Here is an 18,352-nt window from a genome sequence, read left to right as displayed (position 1 = left end):
AAGAGGTTATCCTAGGGGCACCATGGTTTGATCGCATGGCTGCCAACATGAAGTTCCTTGAAAGGAGAATTTACTTCACCTACAGGGGAAAGAACATGTATATAGATGCTAGTGAGCGTGGTCACACTATTCCACTTGTAAATCCTCTTTCTTTTGATAAATCAATGAAGAGCTCAGTTTCTGCGTACATGATTTATGTCAAAGAGTCTCTAAAAGCTAATAATGTTTCATCAAATGAAAATGATAGGAATCAAGAAGAGTTATACTTGTCTACTTTTCTAAAAGGATTCCAAGATGTGTTCATCGATGATATCCCTATGGACCTACCTCCAAAACGAGGGGATGATGACCATCGTATTGAGCTCCTTCCAGGAAGCTCACCGCCTAACAAACCTCTTTATCAAGTCTCACAAGCTCAACAAGAGGAGATTATGAGGCAAGTACAGGAATTGGTAGACAAAGGGATGGTGAGGCCTAGTTCCTCTCCCTTTTTTTCTCCAGTCCTTTTAGTGCAAAAGAAAGATGGTACATACCGTATGTGTGTGGACTATCGAGCACTAAACCATATCACTATCAAAAACAGATTTCCCGTGCCTCGGGTAGAAGATCTGTTTGATAAGCTACAAGGATCTACCTACTTCAGTAGGATTGACCTTAAGAGTGGCTATCATCAAATAAGGATAGTGGATGAAGATATCCTAAAGACCGCGTTTCGCACAACACTCGTGCTTCCGGATCTCTCAAAGCCATTTGAGGTCCAATGTGATGCTTGTGGTGATTGCCTTGGAGCGGTTTTGCTTCAAGAAGGGCATGCCATAGCATATGAGAGCCAAAGGCTCAATAGTGATGAACGAGTCTTGGGAATTTATGAGATAGAGCTTTTAGCTGTTCTACATGCCCTAGATACATGGAAGCACTACCTATTGGGGACTCCATTTATCCTACGAACCGACCACCAAAGTCTCAAGTATTTCATGACGCAAACCAAACTTTCTGACAAACAAATGAGGTGGGCAAATTTTCTTTCGCAATTTAATTTCCATATTGCTCACATAGCTGGTAAGCACAATCAAGTTGCCGATGCACTTTCACGACGACCAAAATTTAATGCGGTGTCTATAGCTACTCACAATGATCTATCCTCTATGATAGATGAGTAGGCTACTGACCCTGACTTTAGAGACATAATGTCAGCCCTTGCTTTGGGGAAGAAAGAGGAACCATTCACCTTGCAGGATGGTTACCTTCTCCACAGCAATAGGCTATGTGTTACCCATTCCCTTCGTGAGAAGGTTATGTATGAATCCCATGCTCCTCCATATGCAGGGCATAGAGGTATTCAACCTATTCTCCGAGGAGTAGAGACGTATTTCTATTGGCCTACCATGAAAGTGGACATACAAGAGTATGTTTCAAAATGTGTAGTATGCCAAAAGACCAAGTATGATAGAGGGAAGCAACCTGGATTACTCCAGCCATTGCCTATTCCAAATTCACCATGGGAGAGTATATCCATGGATTTCATCTTTGGATTACCCAAGTCTATCCATGGGAATACAGGAATATGGACAATAGTAGACAGGTTTAGCAAGCAAGCACATTTTATTCCTGTCAAAAAGACTATTAAGGCACATCAAATGGCAACTCTCTTCATATCTCAGATTTTCAAGCACCATGGATTACCCACATCCATCGTGTCAGATAGAGATCCTAGAATGACCAGTAATTTTTGGAAAGGTCTCTTTGAAAATCTAGGAACAAGATTGAATTTCTCTTCGGCCTATCACCCACAAACGGATGGCCAAAGTGAGATAGCCAATCTTACGATACTCGATCTACTCAAGACTTATGTTACCGAAGTAGATCAACGCTCGCAATGGGAAAAGTATTTACCTCTAGTAGAGTATGCCTACAATAATATTGTACATACTTCTACGGGGAAAGCACCTTTCGAGATCATAGAGGGAAGACCTAAAAGTCCCTTGCTACTCAAAGTACATGGGAAGATCTTCGCCGCCGATGAGTATAGCCGTGACCTACAAGAATCTTTTCAAAAGATTAGGGAGGCTATAGCCATCTCTCAACAAAGGCAAAAAGCTGCTACTGATAAGCACAGAAGAGCCTTAAAGTTCAAAGAAAATGATTGGGTCTTACTCAAGTTTCCTAAGGCTCGATTAAGGAAAACGACGGGCAAAAATCCTACGGGCCATCAAAAGTATTATGCTAAACTAGCAAAAAGATACTATGGTCCTTTCCAAATCTTGAAGCCCATCAATGAGACGGGTTATCAACGCAAGTTGCCCAACCATTGGATTATACACAATGCCTTTCATGTAAGCCTACTTAAGCCCTACAAAGGAGAGCCACCAACTGAACCAATTATTTAAGACCCTCCCGAAGTTGAAGACCAAGAAGAGGTGCTACAACCCGAAACTGTCCTTCGGCATGAAGACAAGGTACTACGACATGGTAAGATAATCCGACGGTATCTTATTAAGTTCAAACATTATCCTTTTGAAGATGCTAAATGGATGCAAGGACTACAACTTAAGGATAGTATGAACCTTGTCAATACTTACAATGCTAAATTAGAGTAAGCAAATGTACAACTCTCTTTTAAATGACTCATGTTTTTGTCTTATAAAACTAATCCTCTTTTTAATTGTGCACAAACTTAACTAGTATGCATGCTTAGAATCATGTTTGTGATGACGACGTCTCTCAAACACCAAGTAGAATTTGTCACTCTACTTTGGGAGAATGAAATGGACTACAGAGCAGACATGCTTGCGGCAGCTATGTCTCCCAAGCACCAAATGGATTAGTCATCCATCTTGGAAAGATGTTGTAGGGTAAAAAAGGGATCCTCTACCCGCTAAGTACGATTGACTAATGACTAAGGCTTTATCTCTTCTACCTCATAGTCGAGGACGACTATGATTTCAAGAGAGAGGTAATGTCATAAAATCTAATATCTAACCAACCCAAATGATTTTCTTATATTAAATTGATCACTTAATGTGGGAGAATAAACGGGAACAAGTGTTAAGATATAGATATGTGCTTATAGATCTATCTCAACACGGGGCCAATAGTAAAGGGTCCCAAATGGGAGATGGTCTATCAAGAGCAAGGCTAACCAATGGAGCATAAGACCTTAGGGTTAGCTTCATTGAAGACCTCCAATAATGTGTGTAAAATTCCTTTGACCTTAGGTAAGCTAGGGTTGAGCTTGAGGTGGGAACCCAGCCCAAGCTCGAGGTGTTTGTTGTGCTTGAGGTGCTTGTCCTGCTTGAGGTGCTTGTCATGCTTGAGGTGCTTGATTAAGATGCTTGAGGTGCTTGACTGGCTCCATGCTTGAGGTGCTTGACTTGGTGCATGATTAAGGTGCTTGAGGTGCCTTGAGAAGCTTGCCTGAGATGCTTGTGGGAACACCCCCTACTTCAAGTGCTTAATCATGCTTGATGACTAAGGGGCTTGCTCATCCAAAGTCAAAAAGATCCCTACAAGGACGGGGGCGAGCCTACAAGGGGGGGGGATGAGAGAGAACACACACACACACACACACACACACACACAAGGGAAGCCCCAGCTTGAAGAGGCAGCAAGGACACTTGTCAAGTTCCTCCTCATGTTGCCCTCATGGTGTGCCTGAAGCCTATTGGTTGGCCACCCAAGGGGTCCAATGATAATTTAGGATATTTAATTAATTGATTTTGCATTTATCAAGTCCTCTCTCTCAAAGGGGAAAGGGGGACACTTGTCCCAAGGCTACCCCTGTTGCTTGTAATGGCTCCTGCTTGTGATTGGCTAGGCCTGGAAGGGTCCAATGAGCTTCAAGCATGAGCTACAAGGGGGGGTCGACCCAAGCAAGCTAGGGGGGTTCTTCGGGGGTATACTCACCCACACACACTCACAAACACTCTCATTGTGTACTATGCAAAGTGCAAGAGCGCCCTCTCCTTCTCCAAGCAAGTAGAGGTTGAGAGCCTACACCAACACTCTTGGCTATGGAGTGCAAATCCATCCAAGAGCCATGCTTCAATGCTTGAGCTTGGCATCTATTTCTTCCTCATTACTATGCTATTATGTATGCTAGCACAAGAGTTATGATAAGTGAGGAACTAGCTCTTTCTCGTATGAAATGTTTCTTCTTCCTCTTCCCTACCCTCATTCCCTTCTAGCTCTCTCCACCTTCGAAGGTGTTTGAGGTCTTGGGACTAAGGCTTGGTATAGTTAAAGCTTTCTTCAAGTTTAGGGTATGCTATGATTGTGATGCATGAAGCTTTCCATCTTTATTGCTTCACCTAGGTTACAAGGAACACAAAGAATGTATTGTAACAAGTCTCTCTTTATGGGAGAAATCATAATACAAATGCCTATTGGAGGGGGGACCGGCTCCACATAAATCCGGTCCTCAACTGTTGTCATGTTCTCTAAATTCTCTCTCTTGCAAAAGTATTGTCTATGCCAAGTTAACTAAGTGCTATGATTATGTTGCTATCTTCAATTATGTCTACCCGCTATGCTCACAAAATCATTTCTTGAAAGTGCTCTCATTAAATTCCGCTACTCTCAAATTGAATAGGCAAATTCCATTACACGTGATGTAGCAGGTAAAGGCAGCTGAGTTCTGGGCAAGTGGCTAACATCAACTAGCAAGACATTGAATAATCCAATAAGACATAGGCTTTGTAGTTAGTTCAATAAATTCCCCTTATCCTAAAGTGGAATTCAATGGCCTCGTTCATATGGTTTACCACATATTTTTTGGCAAATTTTTATGAACAATTGAGGTCAGTTGCTTTTGTAACCCCGGGGTATGTTATGGAATGGATGATGAGAAGGTTGAGACTAACCATGGGTGCGTGATGTAGCAGGTAAAGGCAGCTAAGTTATGGGCAAGTGGCTAACATCAACTAGCAAGACATTGAATAATCCAATAAGACATAGGCTTTGTAGTTAGTTCAATAAAGTCCCCTTATCCTAAAGTGGAATCTAAATGGCCTCATTCATAAGCTGACCCTTTTTATCAATAAATGTAACTACATGTGTAGAGGAATCGAGCTCACTCTAAGCATGGGGGGATGATTGTACCCAATGCTCTCTCTCTCTCTCTCTCTCTCTCTCTCTCTCTCTCTCTTTGCATGGTACCTCGGTCTGGAGGGACATGCACACAAGTATGAGGTGTGTTTTCATCATCACGACTTCCCTGTTCGCAAAATTTTATGGATTTCATTTAACCTCAACTCGACCCATTGGACAGAGCATATCCTAGATTATAATGCGCATTATGCATGGCACTATATTTTTATTTATTTATTTTTAAATCAAGCAAACTTGAGGATAATTTCACTTGAGAAGACATGACTATCCTAAAGAAGATATTTCCATAAGTGTTTTTAGAATGAAATCTCTTTTATAAGGAAGTAGTGTTTGAGCAAGGGTCCTATGAGAGACAACCTTAGATGAGGGTTCATAGTGCAAGAGCTGTATGCATAGGCTAGGCCAATGTATATGCAAGTTGGCCAATGATTTTCTGGTCTAAGACGAACGCCCAAGAGAGCCTCTCAACGTGCATGTGTAAGGAGTTGCATCACATCGTCTATCTCATGAAAACACAAGGGAAAAGCTGATTTCTTTAAGCTTCTTAAACATCTCATCTTCTCTGGTTCTCATCGTATTATTATGCACTCACCACTTGACAAAATGAAGAGCACCATGGATATTCTCTCATCATATGTTAAATCTCAACTTCGAAACCTTTTATGAAAATTCTAAAAGCTAACTATGGGTAAACCCTTAATTGTGCTTTCTTTATGGATGCCATGAAAATGTCTATGTAATATTAATTTGATAGATTCCTTGACCTGTCTAGTAAGGATTGTAGCACATATTTTTCTAGCTTGCAAATAGATCAAAATGTCTTAAGAGCACAGATCATCTAGGTGTGGTGCAACATTTCTGTTTTAGAAACATCTGTTTTAAAGACATGCTACTACTTATGGCCCCTAATCCCCGATGACAACCGTTTTAAAGTGTAAAGAAATTATTGGGCAAATTTCAATAAAATTGCCTGGAGCCATGGATGATAGAACACTCGTTAGTCCAAAGTATGGGCAGACATTCTAAGCCAGATTTGGTGGTACCACCACCTTTTTAGGTTGATTTTTCCTGATTGGCTCAAAAAGTCTAATCCACTCAACAGATTTCCTTGGGTCCTAGGATCTTGGTGGGCATTAAGTGGTGGAGTTGGGTTTGGGCCAACAAGTGAGAGGCACCTCCTCTTTATGTGCCACAGGAAGATGGGCATGGGAGCAATGGTCCCAATGCGAAGGTGACCCAGTCAGTTTGCAACTGGGATTCAAACCCCACCGCAAGGATGATAGGCCAACTCCCAACCAACCTGCCTGCGTGCAATTTCTTCTGAAACTTTGATGAATGCAAAATAATAAACAAAGAATAAACACTAATCTATGATCGTCACGCCCCTCACCTTGCCTCATGGCGTGTCATGATCAAAGTGCAATAATGGCCGATTGGTAGCCTTGATGAGGCTATTTCACGAGGGGAACACATTCAATCAAATTACAGCATTCATCCATTTAAAATGCTCTAGATAACCCTAATGCCAGAAGTCACGAACTCTTTACTTGTACTGCCATTGCCCACTTTGCACTCCCTTGTATTAGCATGGATAATCAAAAATCAAAAAATATGGTAAAGACATCATCAGTTCAACAAAGATCCCTAGACTTACTAGACTCCGTAGAGTCAATTACTTGAGCACGGGGGTCAAGATTTGAGGCAAATCCAGTGGAATGCTAGACATTGGTAAAGTATAGACCGCTTCCAGCCATCTCGGAGAGCACATGTGCTTGAATAGTACAAAGAAAAGGTAAAGTAGTTATAATCACCTACACTAAATTTCCATCAGATTGACGCAGCACGCGCACAGCATCAATTCCCCTATGAGAACACATATTTTGACCAAAACTGAAGCAAATTTTTGTAATTTCACGCTGGTCACATCTACAAAGCTTCCAAGCTTAAGCCCAACAACTTCAGGAGTCCAAATAGCTAGCCCCATGAGCTTTCTCTATGTATAACCGCTTTTTCTTTCAAGCCAAAAAGGAGCAACCACCTTCACTTGCTACAGATAAGCAGCATATTCGCATTAACTGAAAGCTGTTGCTTACCTGCTGGCTTATCGCAAGCAAATTTCATGCTCATTACTTCGACAAGCAAAGCCCTTCAAGGTACAATTGCCTCAGCCGGTCAAGATTATAAAAACATCTCAACACAGAAACTGAGAGAAGCACAATTGTGCTCGCATATCCGAGGTGCCTGCAGCAGCCAACATTGAAGGGTCACTTGCCATTTGTGCAAAGCCACCCCAAGCAACAGGAAAGATTATTGCAGTAAGCATAACCTCACCATCTTCAGAGGTATGGCTCCCTCTGCCCATTCATCCTTTCTGCTGACTTTACTCCCAAGACAGTCTTCTTCCTTTATTACAAAGAAGCCAGCTCTGATTCTAACTTGCCTTTGCAATTACACATCCAAAAATTAAGATGTACCTGCCCATGTTTTATCACACCCTCCCTGCACCAATAAATCAACGGCTAGCAACACTGTTCGTTCCCATGGCCTCGCCAACAATTAGATTTATTCCTCGAACCCAAAGCTCGGCTACAAAAGCCACACTGGCCTCAAAATGTATTTCCCTTCCAGTAATAGTCACCACTCTAAAAAGACCAGGCTTGTCTGTATCACGGTTCTTTCGGTTTTTTCGGAACGTTAAACTCGACCCCCGACTTGCTTCTTTGCAAATGACATTCCTCCTCTTCGACTCTCCCCATCTAAGAATTCCTGACTTCAACATCTTGACAATCTTCATGTGCGGTTGTCCCTTTCCCTCTCTGGTATGTTTTGTGAGTTGTCCTTCAGCAAGCACAAGTTTCTTTGCCATGTGATCTAACAGTACTTCCTCCACCCCCTTACAGGATGAACTTTTTCTTGCTAGAGATAGAGCAGTGTCACCCCTAGGATTAGCAAGGTAACAATCTGCTCCCTGGCTAAGGAGAAGCTTGCAGGCATCAAGGTGACCCTCTTTCATGGAGATCATTAGAGCAGTGTATCCCTCCTCATTCCAAGAATTAATGGCACATCCTTGCTTCAATAAATGAGCCAAAACTTCACAGTTACCTTTTCTTGCAGCAAAATGCAGTGCATTGAAGTTTCTCTCTTTGAAAGCGTTGTCAAGGATTGAATCAAGGAGTATTCTTTCACATTCATCCTTCTTACCACACTTGTCCGCCAGCATTAATGCTGTCTCTCCTTTTTTATTCTTCAGCTCCATGGAGGCCCCTGCATACAACAGCACTTTAAAAACTTCCATGTGACCTTCCTGAGCTGCAACCATAGCAGCTGAAAGCCCAAACTTATCTTGCAAGTTTACATCCATTCCCTTATGCTCCAAAATCTTCTTCATGACTTTCGCATTTCCATGCCGTGCTACAAACTGCATCACACAGAACACTCGCAAGTCACTCGAGAAAATGTTTCTTCCAGACAAAATAGAATCCCATATGAGTTCATATGCAAGAGAACGATCGCTACAAGACTCCAGGAGGTCAATTACAGTGTAACCTGCCTTGTTAACCCTAGCAAAATCTGCCCCTGCAATCAAGAGTTCATGGAAGCAGTCAAGGTGAGCGGACACAGCACACAGCATCAATGCAGTGTCACCAGTGTCTGTCATTGCATTCAAATTACATCCTTGATTCATTAATGTCTTTAGGACTGGCAGGAAACCTAGTTTGGCTGCCAGATGTAGCGGCCGAAACTGACACCCATCTGTTGTGCTCACACAATGTTCAACATCGGCTCCAGCCTCTAATAGTATTTGAGCTGCAGCAGCATTGCCACAAAGTACAGCATGGCACAAAAGCGATCTACCCATTTGCACAGAATTAGCCGACACATGTTCAAGAAGCAAGCGCAGTATCATTCCTGTTGCTTCCCAATATTCTACGGCACACCACACTGCACTGTAGGGCTCTGCCATTCCAGCACCCACCCTTAAAACTTCTCCCGAATTTGAATCCCATGACCATGCTCCAAGCCGAACTTGACAATCTGCTTTGGCTCCTGCCTGCAGCTCTCAAGAAACTACCACCATTAACATATTACACCAATCAAAACATTTACGAATGACACTAGTTGCCTTCCTGGATCTATCTTTCCTAAACCCTATACACTGATGCCAGCCAAGTTGTATACTACTTACTTCGAGCAAATACTTCACTACTGGAGATTGCCTGCAAACAATGGCAGCCACCAACGCAGTACAATCAACACTTGTATGAAGAGCAGGCTTGATTGAGCACAGAAGCACTCTATGCATTGAATTTACATCCACGCCACTCTGCAAAGAGAGAACGTGCATTAGTAGATCAAGTGTTAAATGTATAATGGACAAAAGCAAAGCCCTCCACTGACACACAAATGCTGGATAAGTACTTGCCTTAATCAAGAGCTCCACAACACCAACAAGACCACGACTGCTAGCCCGAATCAGGGCATTGGTCTGAACCTCAACTCTGGCCATTTCCCAGCTGATCAAAAAATCTGCCATATTCACTTGACCAGACAGGCATGCCTCCAATAAAGCCTCTTCACAAGCAGGTTGAGACGAGCCAGCCTTTAATAAGATGCTTAAAACCTCAGGGTGACCTTCTCGAGTTGCTGCAGTGATGGCATAGCCTCTAAATAGTCTTTGATTGACATCTGCACCTGCCGTCTGTACTCAAACAAAGGACACGTGACAGTCAAATCAGATAGGTAGAGTTTTTATGAAGCGAAGAACTTCTCAAAAGCAGATAACAAAACGTGAAGAGATGGATCTGCTTGTTATGGACTGTGCAGATCTTTTATTTTTTTCTTTTAAGACTATTTTTGCTTTATTTGAGTCCTTGTAATGAATGGCTTCGCATTTACAAAACCTAATTCATCAAACCATTCTTTTAAGATCAGCCTCAAAGAGTACATTGATTGTAAATTACTTAAAGAAAAGCTTGAGCTTCAGCCTGAGTGTTTGAGACAAAAGGCTAAGCTCATGCAAGTGGTCGATTTTGAGACACACTACAGTAAGAGGGCTACCAATGCAAATCAAGGTATTCTTTTCAAGTGCTCCAGCCTCTTGTAAGTATTTGAGACAAAAGGCCAAGCACATGCAGAGTTCGCTTTTGAGACACACTACCGCAAGAGCGCTATCAATGCCAATCAAGGTACTCTTTAAGTGCTTGTGTTGAATGCAGTGTGCGCTTTGCATTTACAAAAACCTGCTTCATCTAACTTTTCATTCTCTCGTAAGACAAGGCCAAGCTCACGGAGAGTTTAATTTTGAGACACTACCGTAACAGCGCTACCAATGCAGTGCCCAACGCCCTAGTAGGTTCTTGAGATGAACCGTCTTCCATTCACAGAAACCTGGACTGACTCCTACCACTCTCTAAAAGGAGGTAGACAGATTCCCACTTTAGTGAGGTTTTGCAACAAGTCCAAGAAGGAATGCATAGTCCAGAAATTAGAGTGGTCCAGACCCCTCCCACGATTATCGGAGAAAGTTTTCGTTACAAGAACATGAAGCAAGAGAGGCTAGTTCACACCCCTCCCATTCCAATTTGTTTCTGTCACTTTCAAAGAGTAGAATTCTCTTTTCTTTTCAAAGAGAGGGAATCAACCCCTTTTCTTTCTGAAATCCTAAAATGATTGAGGACTCAAGTCCTTTCTGTTTCCAAGGGAGACAGTTCTCCCTTGGCTATAATCTTCTATGAGACAGCCACCAAAAGGGAAAAAAAAGCAAGTTGTATCTTGCTGAAATCTTGTACCTAAGCCTTGGAATATTGAATTTCTGCCTATGCCTTGCTTCTTGCCTGCTGTAATGCGTTTGATGTCAACACGTCAAGTTGGAATGCGCATACAAATTCCCGAGCTGAGAATTCCTTCATAGTTGGCTTTCAACAACTAAAAATATTCTGGATAGCCATGAAAGAGAGAAGAAAGTACTCCTTTACTGCCATGTGGCTGATGAAAGATCTAAATTTTCGTGTATCCAATGTCAATATTCGTTCAAAGACATAGCGATGAAGACGAGAGCGCGCCCGATGCCCGACACGAAGATTCTTTGAGGAAAAAAAACTGAGAGAGGTTCTTCGGGTTCTTGGTTCTGTTTGGCTCCTTGGTGGTTCTTCCCTTGAGTACGCGAAACCGAAGCACGCACAGAGCTCTGATACCAATGTCACGTACAACGGAAGTGTTTAAGGATTTAGCTCGCATCTAGTACTCCGCACAAACATAAGGTTACTTTACTTCACTTGAAAGAACTGAACTGAACTGAATGAAAGAGAGACACAGAGAGAGAAAAGAGAGATGACACGGCATGTCACATCCCAACCACCCTCAAGGGCCCCCTTGCTCTGTTGCCAGAGCAAGTACTTGCTTTATTACTTGCACAATGCTGATACAATGATGCTAAGTGTTGAGATGCTAAGATGCTAAATGGGTACATGATGCTACTACTGATGCTGGGTACTGCTGAAGTGCTATAGGGTACTGCGAGTACTTGGTGCTTTGTATTGCGGGGTACTTTGGTTACTAAAGATATTTGGGTGCTAAGGACACGGCAGTCCTGATGATCCCTACGTTGAGCTAGGCAAGAGCCAAGCCAAAACGCGAGGGGTGCTAGATGTTGGGGTACTGCGTCAAGGATGACAACAACAAAGGGTACTTCTGTTGCCGTGCTGCTGAGGTGCTAATGGGTACCGCTGGAGATACTTGGTACTACGATGGGGACGACCCCGAGGCTGTGGGCTGATCTGCTATCGCCGACGACGGCGATGGCTGAAAAACTGAAAACGCTGGTCTTGTTGGCTGATCTGAAAACGCTGCTGATCTGCAAGGGCTGGTCGCTGAATTCACGGTGCTTAGGGCTGAAAAACTGTAACAAATTGCCGATGTGCCAAAGCCTAAAGAATGGAGCCAACTTACAGATATGGCCGAGGTGCCTAAACTGTCACAAAGTGATGACGTGGCTGCCCGAGAGCAAAAACCCTAACCCTAATTTCTGCCAAAAACCCTAACTGCTGAAACCCTAATTCTGAAAACCCTAACCCTAAAACTTGCAAACCCTAATTCTGAAAACCCTAACCCTAAAACTGCAGAAACCCTAACCCAAACCCTAAGAAGAAGCAACAGAAGAAGAAGAAGAAGTTTTACAGACTTACAAACCTATTTTTAAAGAAGAGTTCCCACTGTAACAAACTTGGACACTCCAAGTCAAGAATCAACCGCGACAGCACCAAATAACCACTTCAAAACAATTCACAGATCACAATAGATTTGCACTGGCCCGGCGGAGTTCCATGCCTAGAGATATTGGCCCCAAAGACTGGCGCCCCTTTCGGTATTTCTTTTTGTATTAATCAATCATCAAAGTACAAGAGAGCGGTTAGGGTTTCACTCTCAGACTCTGCATCCAGATGCTCTGAGAAGTGAGGCCCTCACCACTAATTTAAAGGTTACAAGGGATGCCCAAAAACAGAGCCCCAAAAGCTTTAAAAATCAAAAGCAGTTCTCTCTCTTAGAGAGAGTCTCTTTTTTTTTTTTTTATTAAAAAAAAGCAAGTTCTCTCTCTTTTATGCAAAAAGCAACGCCCAAAAGTTGCCAGCGCAAATTGCGGCGCAATTTCCGGAAAATCCATACAACCCTGCCACGTGGCACTGGCGCCAAAAATTAGGGTTTCAGCCAGCAGTTAGGGTTTCCAGAAATTAGGGTTCTCTGCGAATTAGGGTTTCTGGCAGTTTTTAGGGTTTGTAGGAATATTAGGGTTTCTAGTAGAAATTAGGGTTTCTGTTGTCCGCCACGTCATCACTTTGTAACATACCCCCCTCTTGAAAGCATTGTAATCGACCGCGATTACGCCTGCAAAACCGACAAAAGCCATAAACCGTCTTAGCAGACACTGACTGTTAGTACCTACATACTAGGAACACACATCGAGCACATGTACAAAATCGACAGTCACATCACACGACATCACATGACATCACCAAACATTACAGGACATCACATGACATTCAACATTCATTCGGATCTTAGACCATGATTTATCGGCAATGTAGCTAGCAATCACATCTAGGTCCAATCGGGACCTCATCGATGTCCGATTGACTAACCCCTATTGCAACCATGTCTATTCGAGATCAATCAGACCAAAATGCTACAGTCATTTCGGCTATCAGTTCCTGCACTCAAAAGAAGTGAAGAAACAAATCAGTATCATTATCAGGAATTCCATTTCATAAAGTCATCAAGCAGAATACTGTCAGCTCTCAGTATCCCTGAAGCTCAAAGAGACATCAGTGACTTTAGTATCAAAATCGAGGCATCTGTTGACAAAGGAGTGGAGTAACTCCCCTCTTGTGCATCCCACTGCACCAGATCTTCGGCCAAGCTGAATTCTGGGTTCCATTTGGAGTAGACTATGCTAAACCAAAAGCATCGAGGTAAAGTTTTACAATCTGAGGAGTATCTGCTAGGTCCTCCTCCTCCTCCATCCACTTCACATCAAGTGCAGGATAATTCTTGAACTTAACCAAGAACCGCCTTTGGACTTTACCCTTATTCTTCGTATCCTTATGTGCCAAAATCTGTTCAGGAACAAGAATCTCCTCGTTTTCTTCCACTTCGGGTTGCTCATCAAGCTCCCCATCATCAGGCACATCACCTTTAAAAGGTTTCAAGAGATTCACATGAAATGCATTGTGAATCCTCCAAGTATCTGGCAGTTTCAGTCGGAAGGAGACTTGATTTATCTTTTCAGTAATCTGGAAAGGGCCGTAGTATCGCATACTAAGCTTTGGAAAAAGCCTCTCCTTTCCCTTGTTCTTTCGTAGGCGTGCCTTCTCAAAACGTAAGAGCACCCAATCATCCTCCTTCAATTTCATGTCGCGACGATGGCGATCCGCTGCCTTTTTCTGTCGTTCTTGAGACTTCTGCAAAGTCTCGCGAACCTTGGCAAAAGCCGTATCCAGATCTCGCGTATATTCATCCGCTTCAAAGATCTTATCTTTCGTGCTCACGAAGGGTGGAACCTTTGCAGCACCTTCAACAATCTCAAATGGCGCCTTCCCCGCCGACGAGTGTATCGTGTTATTGTAGGCAAATTCCACCAAAGGTAAATATCTTTCCCATTGAGTCTTCTGATCTGAGATATAAGACTTCAATAAATCTAGAACCACTGAATTGGCAATCTCGGATTGCCCATCAATCTGCGGGTGGAACGATGACGAGAACTGCAACCGCGTGCCAATGTTCTCCCAAATTGCCTTCCAAAACAAACTCGTAAATCTGGGGTCTCTGTCGGAGACAATTGTCTCAGGCATGCCATGTAATCTGAAAATCTGGGCCACAAACAATCTCGCTAAGTGATCCGGCTTGACTGTTTTCTTCACTGGAATAAAATGAGCCTGTTTGCTAAATCTGTCAATAACAGTCCAGATACCATCGTGACCACTCTGTGTTCTCGGGAGATCAAAAATGAAATCCATCGCTATACTTTCCCAGGGGCGGGTGGGTATGGGTAAAGGCTGTAACAATCCCTGTGCTTTATGCCTGTTAAACTTGACCTTCTGGCATACCAAGCAACTGCGCACAAACTCTTCCACATCTTTCTTGAGTCTCGGCCAAAAGAAATATCTCTCTATCCCTTTCGTGGTGGTAGCAATGCCGCGGTGACCCGTAAAAGGTGGACAAACTTGAACACTCCAAGTCAAGAATCAACCGCGACAGCACCAAATAACCACTTCAAAACAATTCACAGATCACAATAGATTTGCACTGGCCCGGCGGAGTTCCCTGCCTAGAGATATTGGCCCCAAAGATTGGCGCCCCTTTCGGTATTTCTTTTTGTATTAATCAATCATCAAAGTACAAGAGAGCGGTTAGGGTTTCACTCTCAGACTCTGCGTCCAGATGCTCTGAGAAGTGAGGCCCTCACCACTAATTTAAAGGTTACAGGGTTGTACGGATTTTCCGGAAATTGCGCCGCCCGATAATCGACCACGGCGTTGTTCTTGTGGTACCACGGAATCCCTGTGAGAACATCACAACCCTCCAAAGGCATTATGAAGAAGTCCTCATGCCCCAAATACCCCTGACAATGCAACCGAAGTTTGCCAATGACAGGTGTAATGGCTGCGTCCCTGCCGGGTGCCGCTAGAACTGCCTCTGCAAGTGGTCCCATCCGATCGGGAGTAATCTCGAGCCGCGCCGCCAATTCCGGTGAAATGAAGTTGGCCTTGGCTCCTCCATCAAAGAAAATCAGGGCCTCTTGATCTTTCACTTTGCCCCAAGCTCGGCAAAGTTCTGTACTCTCATCCATGGTGTCGGGATCAGTACCCACACAATCTGGAACCAGTCCTGTTTTCATCTTGCCTTTTCGTACACGGTCCTCAGCTGCTCTCGAACTCTCAGGCCTTTCGTCGTCCTTGTCATTCTGTTCTTTCTGAGCCTTTTTAGGGCACTTCGCGGAGATATGTCCAGTTTCACCGCATCCAAAGCACTTCCCCTCCCTGATGTAGCGAGTCCGCTCCTGAGGAGTAAGTCTGGGTCGTGCATCCTTTTTCTCTGGGTTGCTCTTTCTTTTTCTACTTTCATTCCCAGAAGTCTGTCCGGTTCGTTGTGTCGTGACCTCATCTGTGGGGTAGGTCAGACTGCTAGAGTGAATTGCAAAGCCCCGCTTCGCATGACTCATCAACTCCTGAATAGAAGCTGACTTCTGTTCCAAGCAGTGGTCTCGGATCTCTGTAGGTAGACCTAATGTAAACCGTTCAATCTGCTCTCTGAACGAGATCTTCTTGAATGAAGAGGCAGGTAGAAAAGAGTTCCAAAATCTTTCACAGTAAGAATTCACTGTATCGCTCTTGGTCATCCGGAGATGGTTCCAAGCAGCTGGTATATCTCGCTCAAACTCTTGAGTCAACCAAGAAGAAATAAAAAGCCTCTTGAATTTCAGCCATGTAATTGGCACAGACTTGCTTAATAGAAGCGTGGACCACCAAGTGCGAGCATTCCCCTTAAAATAAGAGGCAGCTCTCCGAATCTTGGAGTGCTCTGAATAGCATCCTCCCGCGAAAGCGATGTCAAACTGCTGTATAAAAGACAAAGCCTTCGAAGCATCAGAGTATCCCGAAAAAGTATCAAACTTAAGTGCTTGGCCACCTTCCTTAAACTCTCGGACTTTCTTGCTTTTATCTTCGAGAAAGTCATACTGGTTGGCTTTGTAAAAATTCCTCTTGTTTGCATAAAAGTTTCCGTTGTCAGAGTCTGAACTGTCCGTAGACGAGTCCTCTGTAGAAGTGTCACTCACTGGGCGAGACCTAGATTTCCTTGCCTTTTTCTTGCCCTTTCCGAAGCGTTGTTTCTTGCTTCGCTTTTTGCTTTTCCTGTCTTCTTCGCTCGAGTCTGAAGAGCTAGAAGAACTGTCAGAAGAAGAAGAAGAACTGGGTAGGCCTTCAAACTTGACGCGCTTCTTCAGTTTCTTTGCTTTGTCGAATGTCGACTAACGACCCAAATATCCCGGGAAGTCAGTACCTTTGTTCTGCTTTTTGCCGTGCTTTTTGCCTTTCTTTTGCACGTCGAAAAGCTGAGCAATCCGTGCATCAACCACGTTCTCCAGTTCCTTCTCCGTATATTTCTTGGAGGCAGAAGGTTTCTTGAGAGCGGGTTTCGGGAGTGGTGTTGTGGTTCTCTGCCACTCCCTCTATACCTCTTCCAAAGAGGTCTGGTTCATATATTTTGCCATCTTCGGGTCCTTGGCAAAATTGAGCATCATCTTTGTTGCATCGCCAATCAATTGACGACGCTCCATCTCTCTTTGCTCCGCCTGAGTAGGCCGAGGCGGGCCATACTCTCTGTCTGAATCTTCGTTGTGATCCCAGCCCGCATCTCCAGATGCAGAGGGAGTCGACTGATCATTGCCTGAAGCCATAGGTGCCGCGGAAAAAAAAAATCGGGGATCGGATTTCCCGTAGAAGAGAAATTGGCCGTGCTCTGATACCACTGTAACAAACTTGGACACTCCAAGTCAAGAATCAACCGCGACAGCACCAAATAACCACTTCCAAACAATTCACAGATCACAATAGATTTGCACTGGCCCGGCGGAGTTCCGTGCCTAGAGATTTTGGCCCCAAAGACTGGCGCCCCTTTCGGTATTTCTTTTTGTATTAATCAATCATCAAAGTACAAGAGAGCGGTTAGGGTTTCACTCTCAGACTCTGCGTCCAGATGCTCTGAGAAGTGAGGCCCTCACCACTAATTTAAAGGTTACAAGGGATGCCCAAAAGCTTTAAAAATCAAAAGAATCAATTCTCTCTCTTAGAGAGTCTCTTTTTTTTTTTTAATTAAAAAAAAGCAAGTTCTCTCTCTTTTATCCAAAAAGCAACGCCCAAAAGCTGCCAGCGCAAATTGCGGCGCAATTTCCGGAAAATCCGTACGACCCTGCCACGTGGCACTGGCGCCAGAAATTAGGGTTTCAGCCAACAGTTAGGGTTTCCAGAAATTAGGGTTTTCTGCGAATTAGGGTTTCTGGCAGTTTTTAGGGTTTGCAGGAATTTTAGGGTTTCTGTTGTCCGCAACGTCATCACTTTGTGACACCCACCAACTTACGGGACCCCGTCCGATGGGGCCCAAGTGACATAAAGGCATTAAAAATAAAGCAAAATACACTCAAAGGACTTTGCACATCAAAATATGATGACGTGGCACCCGTACGGACGTTCCAGAATTTGCGGCGGATTTTTAGGGAAATCCCGAATTTTAGGAAAGTCACTTTTTGGGGTCATCTTTTCATATTTGATGCTTTTAGGCTTTGGGCCTTTAAATATGAGCCTTGGGGACCCTCTCTAGCACGTTTTTAGCGCGAGATTGCAGAGGAGGTGCTCCCCGACTATTGTACTTCGCAAATCAGCGGTAATAAAAAGAAATACCGAAAGGGGCACCACGGTTTGGGGCCAATACTCTCTGGGGTGGAATTTCGCCACTCCGTGTCGCGTGTCGTCTCTCTCTCTTTCAGTTCAGTTGTTAATGAAGTTCTAAAAGTCTGTTAAGTCTGCTCTTTTCTATTGGCACGTGGTGCCCGCCTTGTGACAGTGGTATCAGAGCATTAGGCGTGTGCTTTTCTGAAAGCATACCGGTCCTACAAAAGAGCAGACAAAGCTATTGGAATTATTATGTGAGCCGGACTCATTAGCCGCTCCCACCCTTACTTCATCGCACATCTGGC

General features: G+C 43.7%; 1 protein-coding gene across 4 annotated transcripts in view; it reads right to left on the bottom strand.

Annotated features, from left to right (window-relative positions):
- Positions 1-6,638: 6,638 nt before the first annotated feature.
- LOC147450099 (uncharacterized) overlaps positions 6,639-18,352 on the bottom strand; it is a 38,563-nt gene continuing 26,849 nt past the window's right edge. For 3 of the 4 annotated variants that reach the window (XM_086519431.1, XM_086519433.1, XM_086519432.1), the window contains exons 3-5: positions 9,530-9,805; positions 9,293-9,430; positions 6,639-9,157 (exon numbers count right to left, since the gene is read on the bottom strand). In XM_086519431.1, the coding sequence (XP_086375557.1) occupies positions 7,619-9,157; positions 9,293-9,430; positions 9,530-9,805 (1,953 nt within the window). In that variant the 3' untranslated portion in view covers positions 6,639-7,618. The remainder of the gene's footprint in view (positions 9,158-9,292; positions 9,431-9,529; positions 9,806-18,352) is intronic. The other variant, XR_015189096.1, reaches the window with a different exon arrangement.

The sequence above is a fragment of the Adiantum capillus-veneris genome, chromosome 9, assembly GCF_014529385.1.
Source record: "Adiantum capillus-veneris isolate H3 chromosome 9, ASM1452938v2, whole genome shotgun sequence".
NCBI classification, from domain to species: Eukaryota; Viridiplantae; Streptophyta; class Polypodiopsida; order Polypodiales; family Pteridaceae; genus Adiantum; species Adiantum capillus-veneris.
Note: the sequence above shows the minus strand (reverse complement) of the source record. Positions and strands in the feature narration are given on the sequence as shown.